General features: G+C 41.0%; 1 protein-coding gene across 1 annotated transcript in view; it reads left to right on the top strand.

Annotated features, from left to right (window-relative positions):
* Window positions 1-1,197: 1,197 nt before the first annotated feature.
* LOC147026440 (CD109 antigen-like) overlaps window positions 1,198-22,800 on the top strand; it is a 76,833-nt gene continuing 55,230 nt past the window's right edge. Inside the window, exons 1-11 of the mRNA XM_085881860.1 lie at window positions 1,198-1,301; window positions 1,448-1,497; window positions 2,446-2,612; window positions 2,987-3,015; window positions 3,707-3,940; window positions 4,078-4,203; window positions 9,125-9,170; window positions 14,854-14,941; window positions 16,653-16,794; window positions 17,558-17,669; window positions 22,218-22,327. Of these exons, the coding sequence (XP_085737986.1) occupies window positions 1,272-1,301; window positions 1,448-1,497; window positions 2,446-2,612; window positions 2,987-3,015; window positions 3,707-3,940; window positions 4,078-4,203; window positions 9,125-9,170; window positions 14,854-14,941; window positions 16,653-16,794; window positions 17,558-17,669; window positions 22,218-22,327 (1,134 nt within the window). The 5' untranslated portion in view covers window positions 1,198-1,271. The remainder of the gene's footprint in view (window positions 1,302-1,447; window positions 1,498-2,445; window positions 2,613-2,986; window positions 3,016-3,706; window positions 3,941-4,077; window positions 4,204-9,124; window positions 9,171-14,853; window positions 14,942-16,652; window positions 16,795-17,557; window positions 17,670-22,217; window positions 22,328-22,800) is intronic.

The following is a 22,800-nucleotide window of genomic DNA, read 5'->3' as shown; positions in this document are numbered from 1 at the left end:
ATACTTGTGGGGTATGCTTACACATTGTAAGCAATAATGTACTGTGCTTCCTCATTGTCTCAGGTTGCTCTCCTACATTTATGTGTTTTTCATTTATTTATTTTCATTCATTCATATTTTCATTTATGGACACTTTCCAACAGTTCTGTGAATTGTTTTTTTCTGGTGTATCAGCTTCGATGTCGGTCTGGTGGCACACAAAATTACTGTGCTTACTCATTGTCTCAAGTCGCTCACCTACATTAAATTATTTTATTTTATTTTCATTCTTTAATTTTCATTAATTTATATTTCCATTTACGGACACTTTCCAACAGTTCTGTGATTTTTTCCCCGGTGTATCAGCTTTGATGCCCAACGGCATGCAAAATTTCAGCTATATGCGTCACCAGGAAGGTATCGAACGTTAATATCAGTCAGTCAGTGAGTTCGTGAGTGAGTCAATCAGTCAGTGAGTGGTTAGAATTAGCTGTACATATTCATGTAAAAATAACTGCATATGGGGACATAAAGCAAGCTGTCCCATCCAAATTTCGGTTTTATACAGTTTCATTAAATCAGAGCAAGCAGGATAGTGTAGAGGTATGCACATTCACCTTTGAGTTGTCAATCCTAGGACTCGACCCAGTTATAAACTGTCATCCTGGTGCTTTGCATGCAGTGTGATACACCAATGTGTGTGCCGTCCATTTGACGCACGTTCAGCTGAAATACCTCTCTGCCACTTTTTTACTTTTTTTTTTCACTTTCACAAAAAAAAATCACTTTTTTTGTTTTTCCGACTCTTTTGCAGAGTCGGTGATTTATCACAGATATCCTGAACAATTTCCAAATTCCTGCCAAAATGATCTTCAATTGAACATCAGACCCAGCCTTGCAGCCAGTTCATGAAAGACTTGGGCCAAAAGTGTTCTCCTGCAGATCCGACATGGTTGGAATAATCGTGCCCCTTAAATAAGTAGTACATAATCTCTCTACAGTAATTCAACTAACACTCTCGTTATTGTATTCTTCTCTCTACTTTCGACTTCAAAGTTTAGGAGATATTCCACTTTTTCCACACTTTCTAAGGATATGTATGCGAGGTATTTTGCACAATTTACCGCAAGCCATTTGCTCCTGTAATTGACGCAATACATTCCTATAGTTTGCACAACACTCTCAGAGTCACTTTGTCAGCCTTAATTACCTCCAGATTTTGTCTGCTGGGATGTATAAATAAGGGAAACCACCATGCTTTCAGTGGTTCTGGTTCAACTTGGGTCTTCATCATGAAGCTGCGCCAAGGTTGGATGCATCTTGTAAGTTATGTACTGTCTGCTAGTTATAATGTTATAATATTATGTACTAGTTATAATGCTTTCTTGTTTGTAAATATGTCACTGATTTACTTGTAGTTTCCTTTTCACTGAAAGCACCACATTTGGTAATTGTTCTTATTTTGTAGGTTACACTGTTCACAGCCCTGGGGATAAGTTCACTTCAAGTAAATTCACAGTAAGCAATGATTTTGTTCAATCATGTCTCTCTCTTTATTGTAACTTATGTGTTGACGACTGAGATGGCTTTTTTCGCTTGGTGCCATTTTCCATTCGCTGTGCATTTTCAATTTTCTTCTTTGAATGCAGCATTTGGTGGAGGAGAGTGTGAAAAATAAGTTGTCTTTCACAATAAGTTGTGAAAGACACCATGGGATCTCTAATGTCCACCAGCAAATGTTAGTAAATTAGACAGCCATTTTGACGTCTCTTCCGAAAGACAGTGTACTCATTATTGCAACGTCCTGCTTGTGAAGCACCAAGCATCAGGGTGACAGATTCGAGTCAGGTCAGGAATTTAACCCAGGCTACACAATATGCTGCATCTGAGCTATCCTGGTACTGGGCTGACTGGATGGGCAACAGGTACACACACTCACCTGTCAGCTGTCTAGCCTGGGTTTCAATCCCAACCCAGCTATAATCTATTGGCCCAGTGTTTCACAGGCAGGAGGATTCATCAATGTATGTGCCGTCCCTCGAATAGACGTTAAATGGGAATCCCTTCTGCTAGCATTCATTACTGGGCGTTAAACATCCCACGGTGTCCTTCGCGAATAGTAGGTAAGCCATCACTGGCACCATGAACAAATTGCAAATTCTTGCCATAACCAGAAGAGGGCATTGCATCAACGGCACAGCCTTGCCCTCAACCAATGATGCTACCCTGCAGACTTGTGCTCCGTATGAACAAATAAGTCCTGGTACTTAAGAGAGTCGAAATTGGTGATAAAGTGATGAATGTTGAGGTTGAAATTCCTGTGTGTATATACCATGTGTCTACTGTCTTCAAACAGTATTTTATTTTGATATTAGTTTTTCTTCACTTGTCCCAAATACATTGAATTACCTATTCATCAATCCCACCAAACATCTTACCAGGCCAGAAACTGTCTGTGGTTCCTAGGTCACTTAACTACCTCATCACCATCCCACAAACCATCCGACCAGGCCAGGAACTGTCTGTTGGAGTGTCTTTGTACGGGTCCCGTCAGTATGGCCCTGTGATGTTGAACTTCCGAATGGAAAGAGATGGCCAAGAACTTTTCACGCATAAGGCTTCAGTTGCTGTTGGTAAGTTACGAAGCAAAGGATCCTGAAAAGTTCCCGTTAAACAGTAAAAGTAACGTGAAGTAATCCAATTCTAATGTGGAAATCAAACTTGCAATCTGACGTCTCGATAGATTTTTGAACAAATTTTATATTTTCATCATTCATTTCAAAGTACTGTATTTATATATTACTAAATTTACATAGCCATCTTAAAATATTAAATCTTTTGGCTACCAATTAGTTCACTCTGACTTTGGTGTTTTACACATTGTTCTTAAAGACTAATGCAATTCAATTATACCCTCCCTTCCTTGCTGCCCTTACCCCCACTCCTCCCCCAATGCCACCCACTCTCCATCCTATCCCATCGCTTTATATATTCCAATACTTTCCAGGAGAAACAAATTCTGTTGTGCTGCCTCCGGTGAGTTTCCTTTAATACCTGGGAAAAGCTAAAGGCATTTATTCCTGCATCCTGTTCGACTATCGAGGTGTTTCAGTGATATGATGGGTTTTGCTGTAGGCTGGAACCCACTTATGGCCCAGTCCAGGTGTAAGACCTCCAAGGGGCCTCTTAAAGCCAAAGTGGAGGCAGAAGTTGTCTGACATTATTTTCTCGATAGAACTTTCTCATCAAAGAGCAGTTCCTTTTGCTGTTTTCGTTTACTTTAAACTCATACATTTTACCAGTGAGGAGGGAACCCAGCTGGACAGATACTGTACATTGGGTCAACATTTATGCAACAATAGCCATTCTATTGGGACCACGTCGATTTATTCATCGCTCGAACATTGGTTTTCATCCCAGTGTTGTTCTGTCATTGGCAGACGAACACTCGACATTGGCTAAACGTCATCAGTACCCACCAAGCCAACTGTCTCTTTCTGTCTAAAAGGCAACGTTAAACCAATGTTGACTTGTGCATATGACTAAACACCCCAGCCCAATGCTGGTCCAACTTAGCTGTGCCAGCTGGCAAAGTTATTGAGAGAAGAGGATATGCTTGTATACTAAAAGTTCCATGCAACCTGATAGTATATGTAATCACACAATCTATTATTTGTCATAAAAAGTCAGTGAAGATGACTAATCATAATGTTTCTGGTCATTGCAGCTGCCTCTTAACTCGCCAAGTGGTCACTACCAGTTGAATGTCATGGGCGTGGACGACAAGGGAACCACGGTGTTTCAAAACAACACGAAGATATCCTTTAATAACCGTGGCCTGATGACCTTTGTTCAAACTGACAAGGCCATCTATAAACCCGGACAGACAGTTAAATTTCGGGTTTTTAACCTGCACCCCACCCTAAAGCATTATCGAGGTCAAGTGGACATAGTAGTGGAGGTAAATTGATGTACGAAGGATTGATGACATAACGTGATTTTTAATCATGAGTTGGAAATAAATCATCGTTATTTCGAATGAAACTATTTTCCAATTTGATAATTTTAACAATTGCTTCATGGTTGGGCTGTGCACAGGACCCCAGTGGGAATCGGATCCAACAGTGGTTGTCAGTGTCACATCCCAGTGGAGTGGTCTCCAAGGAACTTCCTCTCTGTGTTCAGCCTCCGCTCGGGGACTGGGTCATTTCCGTCACACACAAGGTCCGATAATGAGCTTTGTAAACGAAATCACAGATGGTAACTTACACGACCATTGTAATCATGGGTGATTTTATTATTATTATTATTTTATAGGATCTAACGCTTGGAGTGGAGCTGCTACACATATCTCACACACATGGACATACAGCCAAATACATGAGACACAACACAGGACTGTTAGACAATTGACAAACACAGCCACTGAGCTTGGGGGGAAGTGCCCTCACTTCCTGGGGGACTGGGTACCAACAACACCACAACAATAGTGCCGCTTTCCTCACCACACTCTGCAGAGCGTTTCCGAAGGAGGAATTTCTTCCTCCCCATGGATTCCAACTGATGGGATTGTCCATACTCTTATCCTTTCAATTGCTGAACATCAAGCAAGGAATGGATAATGGTGTTGGCTTAATGATTAAGGTCTCCAACACTCGACATTGGCCAAACGTATAGTTAAATTAACACCACTTGGTTGACTCAGCCTGTCATCCTTCTGAGGTCGGCAAAATGAGTTCCAGTTTATTGGTAATGGGGGGCATTGCTTCAGCGGTACAGTCGTACCTCTAGAAAATTGTGCAGCCAAACAACCACAGGCTGCATTAGGCAGTGAGGTGTAACTCTCTCCCGTGTCTAGAAATAGACCATCATCGGACACCTCTGGGGAACACATGAAAATATGATTTTCCAAATGAATTCAATCTGTTGAATCTGAATATGAATGGTGGCACTGTATCAAAATGGCACATAGGCCTCCATTTTACTCTTAAAGATGCACTTTCACAAAAATCATGTTCCAGGTATGGATGGCCCTCCTCAACTGGAATACATTGTTTTCTGAAGGAACCCAATGCATTGAATCCAAAAATGACATTTATAATTCCAGTAGACATCTCCAATGCTACTTCATTACTGGAAGCAGGAATACTTCCCATGTTGTTTTCCAAATTGAGGTCAAAGTACCCTCAAAAGTGTGCTCGATTGGCTTGCGTTACATTTAAAGGGGTAGGAGACTTTGTAACGAATACAGTACGAACAGAACTGTACAAGTCACCATTTATTTATAAACAAATATCGTATAAGAGCATGGTGGAAAATATGATGATCAGTCAACTCAGAATAGAATCAAAGCTGTAGGGCCCACATTCAATAGAAAATTGAGATAATGGAAAAGTTCCCCCAAAAAGCATACAAATATACATACTACTACTATTGCTCATCCCACACTGGAGTATGCATGCAAATGCTCTGAAGTTTATACCACAAAGTATAAATGTGGAACAACAATCTGATAAAAAGCCCTACAAGGCCATTTGGAATAATGTTTCTATCACGAGGCAACTTATTGGTCATCTTCGGAATCATCGCCCTCAACATCCTCCTCAAAAGCGATTTTGTGGATCGTCGTGACATTGTTCTGGCAATCATTACAAGTACATAGATCGTTGCACGACAAGCCAGTAGATCGGAAAGAACAGTGATGTCCTTCACATTGGGTCTTTGCACACCTGCACTGCAAGACCTTCATGGCGTCAGTCAGAGCCTGCTTTTTCAGCATCAAACCAAACTTGATCTGTCCATCTTCAACAATTCAACCATGATAATTTGGATGTGGAGGTTCGATGAACTGATCCGAGGCATGTTTAAATATAACAGCTTGATAATTGGGCCAGCAGTTTATGCTGATATAGAGCATCTGTGTAGGAGGCAGACTCCGCACATCGAAAGTGGACGACAAGCAAAATGCTCTGCAGCAAATCTTGCTGAACGAATCAACTGACTGACCATAGAGACTAGCCACAGTCTCCTCGAGCACCAGTACCAGTGTTTCAGCAACTGAGAAGGCCACACCCACTCTCATGTGCAGCGTTGAGGCTGCTGGTTGCATCTTTGGCTAGGGATGCAGCTATGCTGCTGATACAGTGCCCCTATTACCAGTACACTGGTGCTAGTTTCGCCAACCTCGGTGTTAATTCAGCTGCTGACAGGGCTCAAACTTAGGACCCAAAGATCCCATGCCAGCCACCCTAACCATTAAGCCAACACCAGGCTGAGATGAGATTGAGAAGGCTGAACCAAGGTCAATGAATACCTGCCCACAATTTCAGGTTGCTCTCCATCAGTTGGAATACTTTCTTTTTCCTGTTGCAACAGAAACAGCTTTTGGAGTCGGAGCCTGTGAACGAATAAATTCTGGGTAAGGCATTACAAACAGAGCAGTCAGGACTGCTGACTTCGCGTTTAACTCCAATAGTCTCGTCTTGGGCTTGATTCCAGTTTCAAGAATAACATGTGTCAATGTCTGATGCTATTGGCGTGTAAAACTATGTCAACGTCGGTGTCACAACTATGAATCGCAACAGTCCCAAAATGAGTTGAAATATTTTTTCAATGAATGGCTGATTTGGTGTCTGCTTCCTCGTGATCATTTGATAGTTATGGCATTTCTGTCACCAATACTTCACCTCCTTCGCCTCGGATACGGTGGCACTTCAGACCATGGCTCACTTATATTTCAACACTGTCAGTGGGTGAAGATTCTCCCCATCTATTACATAGGAATTCGATAAGATTGATTTTGTTGGCACTGTTCATTGGGAAGTTCTTCCAATGATGTGGGGTCTTCTGGCCGCCACTATCATTTTATGAAGCTGCGAAAGGACCAGATGCACACTTTTCATGTTCGACTGCCTTGATGCTTATGCTTGGGTAACAATTGAAGATGATGTCAACTCAGGGATGTTTGTAACTGAATGCAAGTCGGACAATTTTCAACGAGATCAGGTCTGCGAGAGCATTGATGGTTTTAGGTACCGATGACGGAGACATTCCGTGGGTGATAGCCATGCAGTCAATCAAAGCAGCTCCTTCAGGAATAGTCGTGTCATGAGTAATCTGAAACAATCCCTCCAAGTGACCAATCTGTCTTGGCGAGCACACCATCTTTCAATATAAGGGTATATGAGACAGGTCCCAAAGAAAATATCATCACATCGCAGATATCGATGCTCCGATGTTTGACAACAATGAGCAACCGTGCGAAGAATCTGTTGTCATGATTGACTGCCTTCACATCTTTCTGCTTGCTCTGCACATTCGATCACACGGTGAATGTTTCCAGTTTATTCTGCTTTACAGTTGCATAGAAAGCCACCTTATCAGAGTGAAGCTGATTGCTGAAAATTCTTTCGCTTAAAAAAATTAAGTATAGTGATGTTGGCTGAGCAAAGCTAGGCAAAATGTGTCAACAGTGATCTCAGCAAGAATGAATTGTATGTTATTTTAATCTCTTGGAATGAGGACTGGACCATTATTCCAGAATCAAACGCCAACCTAAAATGGATTGATTGAAGGGAGTAAGCATGGTGAAGAGTCTTGGTGGATACACTCTTCGATTGACATTCGTAGATACACAAAGAGAGACAAGGCAACAACTTAAAAATTGGCAGAGAGATTCGGTCACAAGAGTGACCGACTTACTCATTGTTATTGTTGGCGGATCTTGTGTACACCTCAGAGCAATCGCGGTGGTATTTCACGTCAATAGCAACACAATTCTGATTACTGATATGCAGGAGAACCTCCTGGTCATTCATTGTTAATGCCACTTCATGAAGTTTCCCTGCAATATGAAATAAAGAAGACTCTCCAACACCAGACATGTAGCAGTCAACAAATCAAGCTCTTCCTAATCAGTACTATGACCCCTGTGACTGAACGATTCTGCTTTTCATGATGCAATAGAAGCTGAAACACTGTTTCATGAACTTAGCTGCAAAGTCAATCCACTCCAATAAGAATGAATCATGCCATGTCTCATCACTTACCTCCATCTTTTGGTTATTGTCATCATAAAATGGTCACAAACATGTTTCCCAGAGTGATGGGAAAAAATGATCTTTCTTCTGACATATACAGTCATCGGGCGAGACTTGTGCAGTTTTAGACAATTACACCACTCCTGCGAGATCACAGACAATTTATAGGTGGTGAATCTCCACCGTCGCTGCTGGTAGAAGACTCTGGCCTCCACCGACTTTCAGCAGCCTTTGCAACCCTTTCAACTACATGGACTATGGGCTATGTTAGTTAGTGCGATTAAGAAAATGCACACAACATTTCCTGTGACATCCGTATCCATTATCTTGGACAGCTTCCATGGCAGCCTTTGACCGAAAATCATCACGGATTGCTCCATGTCGGTGGGCAATGTCCCGACATCCTCCATCCAAATTCCTCCATCACAGGGCAGATTAGCGAGTTGTCTCTCACCTCTTTTTGGAAAATGGTACAATTTTCTCTTCAGCATTCCTAATCTGGATCAAACACTCCATTAAAGTGTTTTCCGAAGTTTGCTCAGGAAAATCGACGAACTTCCTGATTTGGGGTAATGAAACTGAATTTGTGAGGTCGCACTCAATGCTAGTCGAGTTGTGATTAGTCGAGTTGTGATTAGTCGAGAAAGTGAGTTGAAACTTCTTTCTGCATGGCTGGCACCCTCTATATAGCAAAAATACTCCGACTTTTTATCATTAGATTTCAATGTTTTGTGCCCATGCCTCATGATCATTTGATAGTTATGTCATTTTGTGCCCAACATTCACCATAAGATTAGCTCGCACAAAATGATTATGTTCTAAGTGGAATTTTTTCATTTCTCAGATATATCCAACAAAAGTGCATGATAGCTGGTGATGCCTTATGACCTACATACGAATAAATTTAAAAAGCAAGGAAGCAGCATGCACTTTGTTTTAAGTTTTTGGTCTGACTCGGCCGGGATTTTAATCACCCACTGCCGACAATAAGTGATGTTTTTACACTTTTATAAGACTCGTGAATGGAATTTTTTATTTTCCTGGATATTTGCATTGTATTATGTCATGTTTGCCATTAAGTTATCACGTATGTCTTTCTTTGGCAGGAATTGGAGATGGAGACAAAGCAAACATTTACTGTTGCGAAATATGGTAAACATTTAATGCAATGTAATTGTTGTGTACTAAAAATAATTACATTCGAAAGCATTATAACAACTGATTTTTATATGGAGGATTTGGTACAGATCCCATTTCTCTAATTGGTTTACCAGTTCATTTCAGAGTTGACCACAAAGTGTGGATTGGCATCACCTGCCAGACCAGATGGGGGCAAGGATATTGCTCCTTTTTAAAGAACTTGTGGAAGCAAGTTGCATGTTTTTTATTGACATTTCCAGGGTTTTTTGTGCACAAAATCAAAATCTAGGCTCGTGGAGAAACTCAAACATAGAATGGATCAGGACATAAAACAAAAGGAACAGCAGAAAGAGAGTGGGAAAGCACACCAACAGCAGGGAAGGGACAAAAATAGAGGGAGACTTGGACAAATATTGGATGTTGGGGAGAATTGGGAATAGGGAAGATGCACGGGGTTGACAAGATGGATACAGAAGGAAAAACTGGAAATTTGGAAATAGGAGGGCTTGGAGGTGATGGAGGGGAGGGGGCGTCAACAGCAATAGCAACAGCAACAGTAAATCAGAACTTGAGGATGAGAAAGAGAACATGATGTAGATTTAAATAGATGGAACCATCTGCATATACTGCATATATAGGCCTATATTATAGGCATATCAGGGTGAAACTTCAACACTCGGTAGCAAACTCGAAATATTCTTGGACTGAGCCGATTAAAAAATTTTTTTTACTGAATTATTTTCGTTTGTGGAACGGAACGTTTTGTGGAGGTGTTATATTTGAAGGATCGGAATGTCGAAAATTTGGACCACCCTACCTTGAATGTGGGTGGATAAGTTCAAGTGTGCCAAAGAAAGACTTTGATTGTTGTTCACTCTCCTTCTAATACGGCATTTTTGAAAGGAGGTAATCCACCCCAGATTGCTCAGTGCACATGTGCAGAAACCTGAAGTAAAGAAGTCAATTGTGGCAGCTTGGACTTATGTGAAGCCTGCCAAATAAGGATTTATGAATGAGAGGACTAAAAAAAACTTTTAAAGAAGCCACAAATACTTGTAAACTTACCTGCAAGAACGGGATGTGCCTCTGCATAATTTAAGAGTTGGAAAACTTCCAGATGAACTCGTCAAAAGAGTTGATAATATGTTAGTCTGCATTGTAGTATACTCATGATGAGATTGGGCCCGTGAAAGGCTGAAGGTTCGTAGATGGGCGCGATCTTTCTAAAACTTTGTGCTTAACACTGATGGGAAGTAGTCCGGCAGATATGTGAAATATTCTGGTAGTTTTGTGCCTTTGATGATACAAGCATGAAATTTGGTACACAGTTATAGCATACCCTTAGGAAACATTTTGGATATAGGGACATTCCAGATTACCCCTAGGGTCAAAATGATGGCCATTTTACAAAATGGCTGCCACGAATAACAAAGTCTGCCTACAAGGTCAGCAAAGTCATATGTGCTTGGTGCAAAACACAATGTAGTGAGTATAATATGATTATTATCAACTCGTATGCACATGCTTCATTATCTACTTCATATTTGATTTAAAAAATGCATCTACGGTGGTCTATGAGGGACACAGATAACAGTTTACCATCGCAATAATGCATGGCTAGAACAAGAGCTCTGCAATATGATCATGCATGTGAATGTTACCTGAATATTGTTTCTGGAAATATAAATACCTGTAGATCAAAAATCAAATTTAGTGAAAGGAACTTAGACTCCATGAATATTTCCATTATTAATTACATACTGGTAGCTGGCAATGTCGCGATTAAATGCATAAATTTGCGAAATCGATATTGATGTACTCACTGTATTAATTTTCATGATTGCATAATAGAAATGTTCAAACAACAATGGTGTGTTCATATTGATTTGGGTTTAACATGGTCCTGTCCAGCGCAAAGAAATAATGTATGGTGGCCTATTGGGGACATCGAGTGACAATCACCCAAAATCGCCATTGTGTATATATGCATCTCCTCTGGGCTGGGGTTCGTAGTTGAAAACATTTTAACTCTGCTATTCTGTTTTCAGGTGATAACTCCACTGTAGTATACCCAAAGACTAATCCCCTGCTTGGTGGTGATTCTTCCCAATTTTACAGTGACTGATTGGTGGTGGTTCAAGACAATGGCCAAGCATTTCAAACTATTAGACCCCCAGCAGCGAGGGCCAAGTACATCTGTTACATCAATTAACCAGACAGACTGGAACCTATGTGTGCCCAGACAGACTGGATACCAGTTCACCTGCGCGACATGGTGACACTGGGGACCAAACATGCAAGTGTATACACGCAGTTTCTTGCCGGCAACTTCACAGTAAAGAAGACCACTCATGCGTTTTCTGCGATGGCCATCGACCAAGCCCACGAGCAGAATAACGCATTAGTTAAGGGTGACGGAGGAGCTGTAGGCCTGACAGAGAATCCTGCTGCATTACGCTGCTGGATGGTGTCTGGTCCAGAGATGGCCAGAGTGATCGCTGAGTTCCAGGCCACATCAGAGACCAAGAAGGCTGTTGGCAAACACCACGAGCAGACCAAGCACACACAGGTAGCCTTTGCTAGAGATGTGCGTTCACTCACTCAAGTCATGGGGGAGATGAGCAACCCATTTTGTGACGACAGCAATGATCTCCTGGTGCTAGACAGCAGAGAACTGACAGACTCAGCAGTTATCAATACTGTACGCCAGATCGAGAAGCTGGGACAAGAACCGCATGACTCCCATGTCCATGAGAGACTTATCAACCAGACAAAGCCCATCACCGACCCAATCAAGAGAAACAACCTCCCTCTCTTCAGCTGACCTCCAGTCAGAGAGAAGTCAAGAGCACAGCTGCATGTTTCATCTCTGAAGAATGACTGCTCCCTGTTCTCCAGGTTGTTCTTTGCGTCCCAGATACGTGATGGAGATCTTGATGAGTTCTTCGCACATGAGAACCAAGCATATCCCCCTGCACTGTCACACATGGGCAAGATGAGACTTGGAACAAAGTCTGATCTGGTTGGCTGCTTAGAAGATCTGGTCCCTCCACAGGAGAATGCTGCTGCTGCTGCTAGTCCAGCAGTTGAAGTCATCATCCTTGATGGTGCAGCAATCATCAGTATGCTGCCACCTGGCACAGCAAAGACCTTCAACGAGTATGCATCAGAAGTATTCTTGCCATACATCACATCTCAGCTGCAGTGTACGAGCAGGATGGATATTGTCTGGGATGAATACCTCACAGACAGTTTGAAGGCAGACACTAGGAAGAAGCGAGGCAAAGGCATCAGGAGACGAGTCGAGCCATCGAGTTATATTCCTGGAAACTGGCAGACCTTTCTTCACACAGATGAGAACAAGATGGAGTTGTTTGACTTCCTAGCCACCAGAGTAGCAACAACAGACACAGACAAACAAGTCATCAGCACCCACCACAAAGATGTGGTTTGTACGCAGGCCCGAGATGTTGCTGGTCTTGCCCCTTGTAGCCATGAAGAGGCTGACACAAGAATGCTACTCCATGCTGAAGACGCTGTGAGGCAGGGATACAGCAAAGTGTCGATCCGTACAGTAGACATTGATGTCATGGTCCTTGCGGTGACAGCAGCTGGACGTCTGGACATTGATGAGCTCTGGGTTGCTTTTGGCACAGGAAAGAACTTCAGGTTCTTGGCAGCTCACGAGATGTCTGTGGCACTGGGACCTAACAAGTGTCGAGGTTTGCCATTCTTCCATGCCCTCACTGGATGCGACACTGTTTCAAGCTTCGGAGGCAGGGGGAAGAAAAAAGCATGGGAAACCTGGAAAGCCTGTGATGAGGTCATTGATGTAACTGCAGCATTCTGTGCCTTGGCTGCCACGCCAACTCCTTCAGCCGTAGATGACCACATGGATGCACTGGAGCATTTTGTTGTTGTGCTCTATGATCGCACCAGTAGCCAGGAACATGTCAATGAGTGTCGCAAGCATATGTTCACCCAGAATGGCAGATCAATCGATGCTCTCCCACCAACTCGTGAAGCCCTGAAACAGCACATCAAGAGAGCTAGCTCCCAAGCCGGCTACTGTTGGGGCCAGATGATGGTGTCCACACCAGAGCTCCCATCGCCCAGTGACTGGGGGTGGGTTCACACCGATAATGGCTGGGACATATACTGGACAACCCTCCCAGAGCCAACTGAGGCATGTCGGCAACTACTAAGGTGTGGCTGCAAAAAGGGATGCAGAGGACAGTGCAAGTGTGTCAAGGCTGCACTCCAGTGCACAGCTCTATGTCACTATGGTGGGGAGTGTACAAGAGAGTAGAACTGGGACAAGAGAGATCACAGATGATAATTATGTAACATGTACACATGTATCCATGCATCATAGTAGACTCTGTTACCTGGATCTAGAGGTTCCACTGTATAATTTTGACTCTGTAAGTTGATGTTAGGATCAAACAGAAGCAATTCCTCTGAGTTCAAGAGTGTTAAATGAACAACAGTCATTCCATGGTGCTTGATAACAGTTTTTTGAAGAGTTTGTTGTAGAAAACCGTCCAAAAGTGCAAAAATGCACCAAAAAATGACCAAATAAATGGTTTATTCATGCTTTGTCACCTTTATTTGCTAGAATCTATATTTAGTTAAATAAAACCACTGGTATGCTTCTTAAATATAGTTGTATCCACATGTATCCTCCTTGTACAACACAAAATCGGCTCTTTTGTAAAATGGCCGCCATTTTGGCTCTGGGAAGAATCTGGAATGTCCCAATATCCAAAAATCTTTGTAAGATACTGCCCTAGCAGTGTGCCAAATTTCATGCTTGTATCACTAAAGGCACATTTTTTTCACATATCTGCCGGACTAAAGGTCACATCTGGGGCTTGTCAAGGCACGTGGAAAGTTTTAAATTATGATCTTTACTATTAATCATGTTTGGGAAGACGTGGAGGGGGTGGGAGTTGGAGTTGTATGGCCTGTGAGTGTCGTTATAAATATATAGTTTTTTGTTTTGGTTCTGGGGCCACAAGATAAGTTATATAGTAATACTACATTTTTGCATCTATTGGTGAAAGGAGAAGTGTGTGTGTGTGTGTGTGTGTGTGTGTGTGTGTGTGTGTGTGTGTGTGTGTGTGTGTGTGTGTGTGTGTGTGTGTGTGTGTGTGTGTGTGTGTGTGTGTGTGTGTACATGTGTTATAACCACAGCAACCGCTAGTTAATTGTATTGACAGGAAATCATTGGATCCCGACTCCTATCATCCACCAATATTTCTCGTGTTTCCTATATTCCTGCGAGTCCAATTTGCTTTTAGGAACAGAGCAATTATAGTTAACCACCTTGGAACCTTATCGTCTAAATACTGAAATTATGTTAAAAAGACGATTTGAATCACACATTTTGCACGAGCATTGGCAGTTTAAAAGTACCTGTTGAGCTGAACCAAATCAGGGTAAACACACACACACACACACACCACGTGCAAAAGGCCTCATTCAGCATTCATACATAATTTTGAAAACCACATATTGCTCAGTTTCCCAAAGCTTAGAAATTGAAGCCTTCATGCTCTTATCCCTCAGATTTGAACTCTCAACCACTCGGGTGACTGTTTAGTGTTCTTTATACGACAAGGCTATTGCACTATTGTTTGCTTTAGTTCATTCGAGTTTATAATCAATTTATTGTTTCCCTTTCTCTTCTTAGTTCTGCCAAAGTTTGAGGTCAACATTCAAGCAAGATCTTTTGTTGCACAAGAGGAGAACTTAGGTGTTTCTGGAACCATCAGAGCAAAGTGAGTTTGATGGATTTTATAGGTCTATTTGACACCACCTTGGGTGCTATATTATGACAGCTCATTTGTGTGAATACAAATATAAAAGTTTTTTGGGATTAAACTTTCTCCATTAATGACATATATTTTTAATTTATTGTAAAAAATTCCTTCTTATTGGGTTAAAAATCTCACCCATCTCCAACCCCCCCGGGGTGGGTGGGATAGCTTACCGATGTATGCACTCACCTTTGCGTCTTCTCACCTGGGCTCAAATCTCGACCCAGCTATAAACTGTCATCCTAGTGTTTTGGATCCAGGGCGAGACATCAATATGTATTCCATTCATTGGAAGGGTGTTAAGCTGGAGGATCCATTTCCCAGCACCGGAGGTGTTTGTGGATGTTACAGATCCCAAGGTGTCTTTCATTAACATATATTGGCAGATTATCACAGACACAGTGAACAAATTACAAATTCCTTCCAGAGTCAAACGTCAGGCCTCGTCAAAGTACTTGAGCCAGAATTGTTCACCCTGGCCGACCCCACAAGGTGTGATGAATTGGAACCATTGAATAATAATAATAATAATATTAATAATAATAATACGATGCTCCCTCCAATGACCATTTGGCTATTTTTTCATTTTTTGGGGGTAGCAAGATATCATGTCCTCACTTGTGATTATACACAGTCAATTCTATACAGTTATATGGTTCTATATAGTCTATATAATCTTGAGTCAATTCACTTTTTGGGCCCGTTCGCACCCAGAGAAATGTTCATTCAAAACGCGAGTTACCATCCCCCAAGCTTCCATTCCCAACACCCCACTGTTACTTTTGCATGCATGTGTCGAGAGACGTACTTTCTAAAATGCCACTGTGGGTATTAAATTGTTGCAGACATGCAAAGGTTCGAAGGCATCATAATCGTTTTTAATCACGTATTACTTTAGGTTAAAGAACGAATGTGTTCGAACGATTTCTTTTCTATTACACAAAAATCACACTGCACTATGTCTCCAGTTAAATTGTAAGGCATCTTGTCAAATCGTAAGTCACTTTTGACATCTGTCATGGTTTCTTTCATGAAGATTTTTCTCCAAAAACTGACCAAATACTAATTATAACTCCTGTGTGAATTTGATGATAGTCATACATCATAAATGTCATAGTCATGAGTTGCAGGTCAACAAAACAATTTCCTCTGAATTACCTCTTTTCTTTTTTTGTTGTTTAAACTTGTAGAGGATCTGCTCCCCCCTTCACACACACACACACACACACACACACACACACACACACACACACACACACACACACACACACACACACACACACACACACACACACACACACACACACACACACACACACACACACACACACACACACACACACACGAACACAGACGGACACATGACACAATACAGAACTGTCAGACGAGACAAACACAGCCACTGAGCTTTAGGGAAGTGACAGGGAACTCTGGGTACCAGCGACTTGAAAATAATGGTGCCATCATTCTCACCACACTCAGCAAGGTTGCCAAGGAAGGACTCATCAAAGCTTAATGAGGGACAGCGACAGAATGTTATAATGCACAATGCTTTATTGGATGAAGTGTTGCTCTTTTGCAAGAATGTACTTTAATGCATTTACTACGACACTCTTCAATGCTAAAATACATTTTTGTAAAATATTGAATAGGTTTTGTGTCTTTTTTTCAGGTACACATATGGAAAAGCAGTTAGTGGTACAGCCAAGGTGACCCTGTTGTGCCGCGTACGCGGATTATGTCGGTTGGGCATTCAGTGCCCATATGATAGGTTTCAGTCAAGGGAGGTCAAGATCGTCCATTCAAACATCAAAGTAAGATGGCTTTCACATTCCGGATATTAGATTTTCATCCTATGGAGAGAAATGGAAATGTTCAGAACTTCACAATGATGGAGACACAAAATTAATTGCTTTGCTTTTGAAAGGGTAATACGTGAGGGGTATAATATGGTCTTTTATCACACGGTAAATGAACAAGGACTGGGTTCAGGGTTAAATTAAGTAATGTCATGTAATCTTGAATGCCAATCAGTGAATACTTAGGGAGAATGTTTGGTTTTGGGGGAGATAAGTATAATTGGAATAGATTAACCCCTTAAGTTCTTTTTCACTGCAACCTGCCATGGGCTGGATGGGGTTGATCTATCAATATTTTATTAATATTGGTTTGGCAAATCCACTATTCACTGACCCAAAGTGGAATGCTAGATAATGAAAGCACCTTGAGATATACATTAAAACATTTCTCTGTGACCAAGAACAACTTTGGGGTGTCGGATAGCACTTGAGACAGAACATTGTAATTGTAATTTTTATTCTAAAAGCCACAAGTGAGCTGGAGCATTTTTATGAGATGCATTCAAAGAAGCTTGTGGACTTTGAGGACTTGTTACAAGTACATGGCACCTCCTGTTGCTCACAAATAAACATTCCAATTTATCCCCAAGTCATCTTTCAAGCTCTTTGCTCGGCTGTCTTTCCTTTGATGTCCTTCTTGTGAAACTTCTCAGTGATGAATAGTTATCTTTTAACTGACTTAGCTGTAAAAAGACTTGTGTGTTTGTGTGCATGTTAGGTTTATGGTATTGTCGGCTTTGACTTCAGCTACAAAGAAATTATTTCAAGAACCAATGGCGTGTTCCCTTGGAACATGAGAATTGAAGCCGAAGTCGTAGAGGATTTGACAGGTACCGCCTTTTCATCTGATTTGTTATCATGGCATTCATTATTAAATTGAATATTGTTCGTAGTTGTTAAATGAATTCCAAATGGCAGTGATTACAGTTTTGAATTGCAAATTTGTTTGCTGTAACAATCGACTTCCTCACACTAGTGGAAAGGAACATTTAATACAGGTTATAACTAGAAAATATTGTTCTAAACCAGTTTGTTGTGCATTTTAAGTTGCGAACACTGATATTATTCATTATTAACAATCGGAGGCATTGCTATAATCTATAGATCAGAGATACCCCTTCCTTTGATATTCCCTTAATTTTTCCATGATCCACCGCAGATTTTCGATTTGATCTCGAGTATTGCTTCCTCTTCTGAAATCTGCTTGCTCAATAGGCATTTCTTGCTTAAGACACGTTTTCAAGGTCATATGTAGTTGGAGTTTTTGATATATTTTTTCACCTTTCTCAATTTGATTCATCGCTTTGCCACAAGGAGTTCATTATCTGTCCCACAGTCTGCACCTGCCAAAGCATTGACAGATTTCACAGCACATCTCCATCTTCTCTTGATTAGAATGTAGTCAATCTGATTTCTATGTTGCCCATCAGGTGAAGTCCTCAAAGGTAGAGTCCACCTTTGGCTTGTTTGAAGAATGTGTTTACAATTGCGATCTCGTTCTCCACACCCAACTCCAGCATTCATTCCCCTGGCTCATTTTGGATACCAAGTCCATGCTTTCCTGCAATCCCTGGTGCTCCTGCTTCTCCAATGTTTGCATTCCAGTCTTCAATTATAATAATAATAACATCTCCTCTGGGCATCTGTTCTCCCAGCTCCTGCACTTTCCATAAAATTCCTCCACATTTTCTTCATCTGCATAATTTGGAGCATATATCTGAATAATGAGGTTGTTCATTGGATGTCCTTTTAACCTCACTGAAATTACCTATCATTGACTGGGTTATACTCCAATACTAACCCTGCCATTTTCTTTTTGCAAATCACTGCAGTCCATTTATTTTCCATGTTTCGTCACAAAAAAAAGAACACTTTGTAATCGTCAGATTGAAACTGCCCCAAACCAGTCCATCTCAATTCACTTATCTACCAAATTTCAGTTCTTCTCCTCTGTCGCTCTCATTATAACACCTCACTTTCCCTGATTCATTGACCTTACATTTCATGCTCCAATTTTGTGAACTTTTGAGAAACTCAGAGTTCTGCTTCCTGTTCTGGTGATCTCAACAACTGGATTTCCTTGCAGGTTTGATCCAGTCCCATCATAATGGCAAAACATTTTGCTCTTCCCTAAGCGATTTTGGTCAGGCATGTGATGAAATGCATCTTTTGTTTCAAATATATATATATATATATATATATATATATATATATATATATATATATATATATATATTTGAGCACATTTATTTGCTAAAACCTGTTCATCATGTTGATGTACCAACAGTGTTACCTGGTGTTTCCCGGGTGGGGGGGGGGGTACTGAGAAGTGGGAGAAGCAGGAGAGCCGGCAGGGCAGGAGATGGGGCAGGTGGATCAAGAGCAGGAGAACAGAGGGGTGGTGAACTGTGTTGAGGGTAGGAGAACCAGAACACCAGTGGATAAAGGGATCTTAAGGGTCTTGGGGTCTCAAATGTCTTTGAGGTATTAAGGGTCTTCCTCACTCACTTAAAATGCATTTGCCCTCTTAAACAGTCAATTGTGGTCATATTTTGTTACGATTTATTTTAATCGAGTGTTTAGGAAAACCCAAGCGCAAAATGTGTTTTTTTCTTAAGAAAACTATTGAAAATCAAAGTTTTGTATTTCCGTTAAATTGGTGGTACAAGGGATTTTTTTTATTAATTGATAAATCAGTTCTATTACTCCAGCACAGACACAGCACATACACCGCCCAGGCACCTCGGACACCACAGACAAAATGGGCGACGAATGCTTTGTCCCACCATTGTAGGCTGACAAGGTGTCCTGTGTATTATGGGATCGCTCCATGTCACACTTTCCCGAGACACCATTTATACCGTGCAATAACTCAAATCGCCTGTGCACATGTGCTTGTAGCTCGGCAGAGATTGCGTAACAATTAAAGCGACAGTTGTTTCTTCCGTTTAATCGCGACGGACACGGCACGACACAGCAACACGGACACAGCACAGCATCCTCTCTCATTCGTGGCGGATGACCTTACTGTACTTTGCAACTGCCAAAGATGGATCGACTCGACTCCAGAGGCACATTTGTGGGAAATCGAAAATTATTTGCCCGTTGAGTTAAATCGTACCGCGATGTAACCCGTAAATACAATACAAATATGGCGGTCGACTTCCGATTATGACATCACAGTAAAGTGTGAACAAGAAGAAGAATATTTCAAATTTAATCGCAGAATTACCAATTTTATAAAGCGGAAAAAAGACATGAGGGATAGATCAGCATCGAGGTCATCTGAGCATTTGGGTTCCCCTTTAAGCTGTGTCAGAGAATATGAAAAATGATCTCAAATGTCCAGTCACAGTCAGTAATGAATCTTTCTGTAAAAAAATGTTGGACAGATGGTAGCCGTGAGGGAGGCAGAAAGCGCCAGCATTGTAAAGTTCCATTTCTCAAAGCAAATTGATCCTTTAGAGTCACACAACGCTATTTACAGAGTCACACAACGCTATTTACAGAGTCACACAACGCTATTTACAGAGTCACACAACGCTATTTACAGAGTCACACAACGCTATTTACAGAGTCACACAACGCTATTTACAGAGTCACACAACGCTATTTACAGAGTCACACAACGCTATTTACAGAGTCACACAACGCTATTTACAGAGTCACACAACGCTATTTACAGAGTCACACAACGCTATTTACAGAGTCACACAACGCTATTTACAGAGTCATACAACGCTATTTACAGAGTCACACAACGCTATTTACAGAGTCACACAACGCTATTTACAGAGTCACACAACGCTATTTACAGAGTTATAAAACGCTATTTACAGAGTTATACAATGCTATTTACAGAGTTATACAACACTATTTACAGAGTTATACAACACTATTTACAGAGTTATACAACACTATTTACAGAGTTATACAACACTATTTACAGAGTTACACAACACAATTTACAGAGTTATACAACGCTATTTACAGAGTTACACAACACTATTTACAGAGTTACACAACGCTATTTACAGAGTTATAAAACGCTATTTACAGAGTTACACAACACAATTTACAGAGTTATACAACACTATTTACAGTCACACAACGCTATTTACAGAGTTATACAACACTATTTACAGAGTTACACAACACAATTTACAGAGTTATACAACGCTATTTACAGAGTTACACAACGCTATTTACAGAGTTATTCAACACTATTTACAGAGTCACACAACGCTATTTACAGAGTTATAAAACGCTATTTACAGAGTTATACAACACTATTTACAGAGTTATACAACACTATTTACAGTTACACAACGCTATTTACAGAGTTACACAATGCTATTTACAGAGTTACACAACACTATTTACAGAGTTATTCAACACTATTTACAGAGTCACACAACGCTATTTACAGAGTTATAAAACGCTATTTACAGAGTTATACAACACTATTTACAGAGTTATACAACACTATTTACAGAGTTACACAACGCTATTTTAAAAGCACATATCTTCAATGGACGGGCATGGTGTGGCGATTGCGAATAGGAACGTACTGTTCACCACTTACTGTAGCAGATAGCTTTGGCTTTCTGCACCACGAAAACGGTGAACGTATTATTTATTTAGTTAAGGTCCAATTGTGCATGGAGTCAGGCCAGCTGTGTAGTGAGCCAATGGGTGGAAGATACAGCTCGACTCATTGGGTGTGCTGGTCTTTGGCCGTGTTATACATCATCCGCTATCTGTTTACCAATGAGATTACATATAAATGACAAAGTCAGAAAGTGATCTTTCAAGGCTCAGGTGGTGGAGGAAAATACCTTGAGGACAATCGCTGGATTGGACTAGGGCTGTGTGCCAAATTTGGTGGTTGTCGGTCCACAAATCCTTGTAAAAACACGAACAGACAGACACCAAAAATGGCCTGACATGATAAAGGCAATATGGCATTAAGTGTCACATATGCATAAGCCCAACGGCATCTCCACCTCCAGGCTGGTGTGCAGCAAGGCAGAGGCAATGTGCTGCTGACAAATGTCTGATGGTGTGAGGAGGATCATCATCATCATCATCATCATCATTGGTGCAGGTGTCTGGTAGTCTCAGAGTGAAAAGGCATGCGTGCAAGTACTGTACTTGTTTCTTTTCAGAAAAAAAAATAACCACAATCCATATATTGTTGGACAATTGCCATCATACTGTAACTTACACATACAAAGCTGATTATTAGACAATCATCTCAATGTTATTTGGCAGAACTAATGTTTTTTTTTTTTTTAAAGATGTGACATTATATTTTTGATGAGGCAAAGAAAGGTAATTAATTGGATGTTTGTTTTTTTTTGATCCTCTCAATCCAGGAAAGAATGCAGAATCAGAGATGGACATACATGTGCCTAATAATCGAATTAAAATAGAGTTCTTCAACACTCCAAACACTTTCAAACCTGGTCTGATGTATACAGCCTACGTAAGTACAGCGTCATGGCCTTCACTGCATTATCATATGGCATGATGGACATCACACGTTTGCTCAGAAATAAAGGTCAAAAAAAGTTATGCATGAGGGACATTTTCTTTCAGGTCCATCATCAGTTGGTTTTGCACATGTGATGCTACTTGCAAATCAGAACATATTTTTGTATCAATCTTGAACTTTTAAACATGTGGAAGCATTTTAATCGCTTTATATCTTATGAGTCATTGATATCTCAATCTTCAAGCTTTTGTATACAAATAAGGATACCGGCCAATGTTCAGCTCAAAACCGCAGACCTCCCAGACTCAGAGTGGACGCTCCAGTGCCATTAGGCCACTGAGTCAAGAGCTAAACTAAATTAGTACTTTTATGAACAATGATGACAGCCCTTTGTGCACCATGACATTTTACAAGTAACTCCAGAGTTCAGAGTTCACTTTCACAAGGCTTCTGGGCTGCATCAC

Source organism: Eptatretus burgeri, chromosome 5 (assembly GCF_056783735.1).
Source record: "Eptatretus burgeri isolate ZD-2024b chromosome 5, Ebu_testis_v1, whole genome shotgun sequence".
Lineage (NCBI taxonomy): Eukaryota > Metazoa > Chordata > Myxini > Myxiniformes > Myxinidae > Eptatretus > Eptatretus burgeri.
Note: the sequence above shows the minus strand (reverse complement) of the source record. Positions and strands in the feature narration are given on the sequence as shown.